Below are 7,328 nucleotides of genomic sequence, written 5' to 3'. Positions count from 1 at the left end.
ACAGAGAGGTTTAGGGTTATTTAATGATCATTTAATGTTCTTTAACAGAGAGGTTTAGGGTTATTTAATGATTATTTAATGTTCTTTAACAGAGAGGTTTAGGGTTATTTAATGATTATTTAATGTTCTTTAACAGAGAGGTTTAGGGTTATTTAATGATCATTTAATGTTCTTTAACAGAGAGGTTTAGGGTTATTTAATGGTTCTTTAAGTTGATTATTTAATGTTCTTTAATGATTATTTAATGTTCTTTAATGATTATTTAATGGTTCTTTAATGATTATTTAATGTTCTTTAATGATTATTTAATGTTCTTTAATGGTTATTTAATGTTCTTTAATGATTATTTAATGTTATTTAATGGTTATTTAATGTTCTTTAATGGTTATTTAATGTTCTTTAATGATTATTTAATGGTTATTTAATGTTCTTTAATGGTTATTTAATGTTCTTTAACAGAGATGTTCGGAGCGTTGACCACGGCCTTGAAGGCGTCCTCACTTCTGGCGCGACACACTTATCAGGATGCAACAGCACTGCCAACTTCCTGTACGCCTTGTTCACTTCCTCCCTGGAAACACACACAGGTAGGAACCAAAGTTAGATAACCTCCTCCCATGCTGAATCGTCATCTTGTCATAAGTAATAAATGTGGTTAAAAGCTTCTGTGAAGGTTGGCCGATGGCTCAAGGCTCCAAAAAGGTTGACAAAGTCCAGAATGTAGGTTTGGGTATATTTATTTCTCCCAAAACAACAAACACCAACAGTCCTGTGCAGTATTTACAGTGCAGGCCAAGGCAAAATTCATAGGTTAACCGAATGGAATCAAAAATAATAAAGACGTCTAAATGTAGACTTAGACAAAATGGATAACAGACAAAAAGACAAAACAACTCAGGCAGTGCTATACCAGGCTATACCAGGCTATACCAGGCTATACCAGGCTATACCCAGGCTATACCTTACTACAACTAAGGCCCTGCAGCCTCTTACTACAACTAAGGCCCTGCAGCCTCTTACTACAACTAAGGCCCTGCAGCCTCTTACTACAACTAAGGCCCTGCAGCCTCTTACTACAACTAAGGCCCTGCAGCCTCTTACTACAACTAAGGCCCTGCAGCCTCTTACTACAACTAAGGCCCTGCAGCTCTCTCCCCTGACTGTTGTCTGTTGTCTCTCTCCCTGACTGTTGTCTGTTGTCTCTCTCCCCTGACTGTTGTCTGTTGTCTCTCTCCCCTGACTGTTGTCTGTTGTCTCTCTCCCCTGACTGTTGTCTGTTGCCAGCCAAACACACACCTGAACGTGGCTCATCCCAACCTGCCCTTATACCAGGTGGGTCCTACCAAGACAATGACCTGTAATTGGTAATCAATTAACTCAAATAAAGCTACATTATGGGCCATGAGTTACTTACACAATTACATAAGGAATTTACCAACAATTCAAATACATTTCCCAAGCACCAATGAATCCCAAACTTAAAACAGAGTCTCTTAAACATGGACAAACACCCCTCCTCTACAGTACTCTAAACATGGACAAACACCCCTCCTCTACAGTACTTGGTACCTCCCAAGCAAGCAGGAGAGACAGGTGACAAACAATCACTCATTTCACACACTTTCAAATATATAATAGAAAAGCTTAAAACCATTGAATAGTCCTTGTGATCTTTATCAATGCACAGAGATGTCCATGATGATTGTAAGAAAACATGCAATACTAAACTAAGACACTTCCAAGCCGGCTTGATGTTAACTGGAAGCAGTTCTATAGTTTGTGTGCATGTAAAGTTACTGTTCTTGTCTATAGGGCACGGGTTGCCCCATGACAGCTTCACTATGTAACATTTCTGCTCTGTTTGTGTACAAACACCCCCCTCCCCCCCTCTGAGAGATATCAAACAGGTAGCTGTCTTTCATGCTTTAATAGCCCGGAGGGAATTCAGAACAATAGTGCACTTGGTGACAAGTTTTTGATTTGTGGCATGGTGTTAGGTATGGTGTTAGGTATGGTGTTGGGCATGGTGTTAGGAATGGTGTTAGGTATGGTGTTAGGTATGGTGTTAGGTATGGTGTTAGGTATGGTGTTAGGCATGGTGTTAGGTATGGTGTTAGGAATGGTGTTAGGTATGGTGTTAGGTATGGTGTTAGGTATGGTGTTAGGTATGGTGTTAGGTATGGTGTTAGGTATGGTGTTAGGAATGGTGTTAGGTATGGTGTTAGGAATGGTGTTAGGCATGGTGTTAGGCATGGTGTTAGGAATGGTGTTAGGTATGGTGTTAGGCATGGTGTTAGGTATGGTGTTAGGTATGGTGTTAGGCATGGTGTTAGGTATGGTGTTAGGTATGGTGTTAGGTATGGTGTTAGGTATGGTGTTAGGAATGGTGTTAGGCATGGTGTTAGGCATGGTGTTAGGAATGGTGTTAGGTATGGTGTTAGGAATGGTGTTAGGAATGGTGTTAGGAATGGTGTGGTGTTAGGTATGGTGTTAGGTATGGTGTTAGGAATGGTGTTAGGTATGGTGTTAGGTATGGGCATAAGGTTTTGGCATGGTGTTAGGTATGGTGTTAGGTATGGTGTTAGGCATGGTGTTAGGTATGGTGTTAGGTATGGTGTTAGGTATGGGCATAAGGTTTTGGCATGGTGTTAGGTATGGTGTTAGGTATGGTGTTAGGCATGGTGTTAGGTATGGTGTTAGGTATGGTGTTAGGCATGGTGTTAGGTATGGTGTTAGGTATGGTGTTAGGCATGGTGTTAGGTATGGTGTTAGGTATGGTGTTAGGTATGGTGTTAGGTATGGGCATAAGGTTTTGGCATGGTGTTAGGTATGGTGTTAGGTATGGTGTTAGGCATGGTGTTAGGTATGGTGTTAGGTATGGTGTTAGGCATGGTGTTAGGTATGGTGTTAGGTATGGTGTTAGGAATGGTGTTAGGAATGGTGTTAGGTATGGTGTTAGGTATGGTGTTAGGTATGGTGTTAGGTATGGTGTTAGGAATGGTGTTAGGTATGGTGTTAGGTATGGTGTTAGGTATGGTGTTAGGTATGGTGTTAGGTATGGGCATAAGGTTTTGGCATGGTGTTAGGTATGGTGTTAGGTATGGTGTTAGGTATGGGCATATGGTGTTAGGTATGGTGTTAGGTATGGTGTTAGGTATGGTGTTAGGTATGGTGTTAGGTATGGTGTTAGGAATGGTGTTAGGTATGGTTAGGTATGGTGTTAGGTATGGTGTTAGGTATGGTGTTAGGTATGGTGTTAGGAATGGTGTTAGGTATGGTGTTAGGTATGGTGTTAGGTATGGGCATAAGGTTTTGGCATGGTGTTAGGTATGGTGTTAGGTATGGTGTTAGGTATGGTGTTAGGTATGGTGTTAGGAATGGTGTTAGGTATGGTTAGGTATGGTGTTAGGTATGGTGTTAGGTATGGTGTTAGGTATGGTGTTAGGTATGGGCATAAGGTTTTGGCATGGTGTTAGGTATGGTGTTAGGTATGGTGTTAGGTATGGGCATAAGGTTTTGGCATGGTGTTAGGTATGGTGTTAGGTATGGTGTTAGGTATGGTGTTAGGAATGGTGTTAGGTATGGTGTTAGGTATGGTGTTAGGTATGGTGTTAGGTATGGGCATAAGGTTTTGGCATGGTGTTAGGTATGGTGTTAGGTATGGTGTTAGGTATGGTGTTAGGTATGGGCATAAGGTTTTGGCATGGTGTTAGGTATGGTGTTAGGTATGGTGTTAGGTATGGGCATAAGGTTTTGGCATGGTGTTAGGTATGGTGTTAGGTATGGTGTTAGGTATGGGCATAAGGTTTTGGCATGGTGTTAGGTATGGTGTTAGGCTTTTGATTGATTGATTGAATATTTTATTAGGCAAAAAATGTAAAACAGCACAGTTACATTTAAAATACTTTGTCTAACAGGTCCGTTCATAAAAGTCCTTGCGGACTTGTTTCCAATGAGGGCCTTGGTATTTAATTCATAGGCATATATAGTGGCACCACAGTTCAAATATCATTACAAAATAAACAGCCAAAAACAATATATAACACTATGTACAACAAAAAAAATAAAAAAGAGGGGAAAAAAATAATATGTACAAGAACAGGGGGGGGGGGGGGGTCTGCTGTCTAACGGGAAAATGGTACTACCTCCACCTTTGGCCTCCTGAAAGGTGATTTTTTAAGGCTCTTTTAAATGAGCCCAGCGAACTGCATTTTTTGAGGGATGGAGTTAGACTATTCCAATCCTGGGTGGCAGTGCTGTAGAAGGAGAATTTGCCCATGTTTGATTTATGGGTGGGTGGTACCAAATTGTTGTTAACGCTCCCTCTGGTATTGTGACTGTGGGTGTCGCTAACCTTTTGGAGGTATTTACTCAGATATGCGGGAATTGGGGGCATATCGGGCAAATTTGCATTTACAATTTTGAAGGCCAGTCCCATTTTTAGTTGTTTAACCCTGTCTTCCACCCTGAGCCAGCCTAGGCTGGCAAAATGGGTGGGAGAAAGGTGGGTCATGGGCCCCAATCCGAGGAGTAGCCGAATCAGTTTGTTTTGGGAGGTTTGAAGCTTAGTCTTCAGTGACACTGAGGTGTTGGAGTACCAGGAGGTGCAAGCATAGTCAAAAAGTGGTTGAATCAGGGCCCCAGAGAGGGTCCTGAGGGCCTGAGGGTTGACAAAAGAGGAAACTCTGCCCATAAATTTGGTTCTCTGGTTTACTCTTTTGACCACCTTTGTAGCCATGCTATCACCTGTCAGGTATTTGTCAAGTACACAACCCAAATAGGTAATCTCTTCTTTGCTAGAGATAATTGTGTCATCGACTTTGACCTTGAAATCATTTACATCCATCTGTCTGAGGGAATGTTTGGTCCCAAAGAGAATGGATTCAGTTTTCCCAAGGTGTAGTGACAGTTTGTTATCGGTAAGCCAAGTACGGATTTTTGAGAGTTCGGAGCTGAGCGCCTCCTCAACTTGCAACTTGTCCTCTCCCGAGATCAGGAGTGCCGAGTCATCAGCGAACAGGAACAATTTGCAGTTACAGGCAGCACTCATGTCGTTAATGTATAGAAGAAACAGTAACGGCCCTAGAATGCTGCCCTGAGGAACCCCACAGCTCACCGGGAGGGATGAGGACATGGTTCCGTTGATGTCAACCACTTGTTCTCTTCCCTCCAGGTAAGATCTCATCCAGTTTAGTGATGTGCAGTCAAAACCAATCGCCCTCAGCTTATCAAGTAAAATTGAGTGGTTTACAGTGTCGAACGCTTTTTGGAGGTCCAACATGACCATGCCGCAGTATTTGCCCGCGTCTACCTCACGTTTGATGTAGTCGGTCAGATACAGTAGGCATGTGTCAGTGGAATGGGAGGTTCTGAAGCCCGATTGGAATTCAAACAACAGTTTATGCTCGCTGAGGTAGCTGTTGATTTGTTCTTGAATTAATCGCTCTACAACCTTTGAGATGGAACAAAGGATGGAAACAGGCCTATAGTTGCCAGGTTCTAATTTGCTTCCTTTTTTATGCAGAGGGATTACTCTTGCCAACTTGAAATCCTGTGGGACGTGACACTGGCTGATGGATAGGTTTGTGATTTGGGCTACTATGGGGGCAATAGCAGTAGCTGCGTCTCTGAGGAATCTGGTGGGGATATTGTCAAGGCCGGTGGCCTTGTTTGGCTGGAGGGCGAGTAGTTTTTTCTGCACATCATCAGCATTTACTGGTTTGAATGAAAAGGAGTCTTTTTTAGCCCCTAGTTTAACATAGTGAGCATGGATGTGGTCAGAGCCGTACAAACCTGAATGCTGAGGAAGTTTGCTTACCAACTGGGTTGCAATGGTGGTAAAAAAGCTGTTAAAACAGTTTGCTACCGCTTGCTTGTCGGTAATGAGCACGCCACTTGAAATAATGCAGATGTTTGTAGCTTTGGTTTGAATTTTGTTGTTGCAGCCCAATTTCTGTAGCGCTTCCCACAGCTTTTGTGGGTGGCTTTTGTTTGCCTCAATACTTTCATTTAAGAAATTCTTTTTGGCAGTTTTGACCAATTTGTTTACTACATTTCGTTGATTTCTGCATCTTTCAAGTAGTTGCACATCTTTGCATTTCCTGAACTCAGAGTACATTTTGTTTCTGAGTTTGATTGCATTTAGGATGTCTCCATTCATCCAGGGTTGTGTACGGGCTCTGACTCTCACCACCTTCTTGGGCGCTAGGCTATCAATAACAGACACAAAAGCAGTTTTGAAACCAGTCCAAGACTCCTCAGCCGAGGAGCCACCGAGTACATTTGACCAATCCACTTTCTCAAGAGCTGTTGTGAGAGCTTCTGATGAGTAAGTTTTCACAGCTCTGCAGCTGATCGTGCTATGACAATCAACTACAGATCTGTGAAGCTTACGCGTGCAGAAAATGATGTTATGGCATGGTGTTAGGTATGGGCATAAGGTTTTGGCATGGTGTTAGGTATGGTGTTAGGCATGGTGTTAGGTATGGTGTTAGGCATGGTGTTAGGTATGGTGTTAGGTATGGGCATAAGGTTTTGGCATGGTGTTAGGTATGGTGTTAGGTATGGTGTTAGGTATGGGCATAAGGTTTTGGCATGGTGTTAGGTATGGTGTTAGGTATGGGCATAAGGTTTTGGCATGGTGTTAGGTATGGTGTTAGGTATGGGCATAAGGTTTTGGCATGGTGTTAGGTATGGTGTTAGGTATGGGCATAAGGTTTTGGCATGGTGTTAGGTATGGTGTTAGGTATGGTGTTAGGTATGGTGTTAGGTATGGGCATAAGGTTTTGGCATGGTGTTAGGCATGGTGTTAGGTATGGTGTTAGGTATGGTGTTAGGTATGGGCATAAGGTTTTGGCATGGTGTTAGGTATGGTGTTAGGCATGGTGTTAGGTATGGTGTTAGGTATGGGCATAAGGTTTTGGCATGGTGTTAGGTATGGTGTTAGGTATGGTGTTAGGCATGGTGTTAGGCATGGTGTTAGGTATGGTGTTAGGTATGGTGTTAGGTATGGTGTTAGGCATGGTGTTAGGCATGGTGTTAGGTATGGTGTTAGGCATGGTGTTAGGCATGGTGTTAGGTATGGTGTTAGGCATGGTGTTAGGTATGGTGTTAGGTATGGTGTTAAGTATGGTGTTAGGTATGGGCATAAGGTTTTGGCATGGTGTTAGGTATGGGCATAAGGTTTTGGCATGGTGTTAGGTATGGTGTTAGGTATGGTGTTAGGTATGGGCATAAGGTTTTGGCATGGTGTTAGGTATGGTATTAGGCATGGTGTTAGGTATGGTGTTAGGCATGGTGTTAGGCATGGTGTTAGGTATGGTGTTAGG

General features: G+C 42.5%; 1 protein-coding gene across 1 annotated transcript in view; it reads right to left on the bottom strand.

The window, feature by feature from the left end:
* Nucleotides 1–234: 234 nt before the first annotated feature.
* Nucleotides 235–7,328, bottom strand: part of dnajc27 (DnaJ (Hsp40) homolog, subfamily C, member 27) — an 18,587-nt gene continuing 11,493 nt past the window's right edge. The window contains 3 exon segments of the mRNA XM_080422335.1: nucleotides 235–468; nucleotides 470–504; nucleotides 507–571. Of these exon segments, the coding sequence (XP_080278461.1) occupies nucleotides 439–468; nucleotides 470–504; nucleotides 507–571 (130 nt within the window). The 3' untranslated portion in view covers nucleotides 235–438.

The sequence above is a fragment of the Gymnoscopelus braueri genome (genome assembly GCF_963280865.1).
Source record: "Gymnoscopelus braueri genome assembly, chromosome: 24".
Classification (NCBI taxonomy): Eukaryota; Metazoa; Chordata; class Actinopteri; order Myctophiformes; family Myctophidae; genus Gymnoscopelus; species Gymnoscopelus braueri.
The sequence above is the reverse complement of the archived record's forward strand: the minus strand, read 5'-3'. Positions and strand labels throughout refer to the sequence as shown.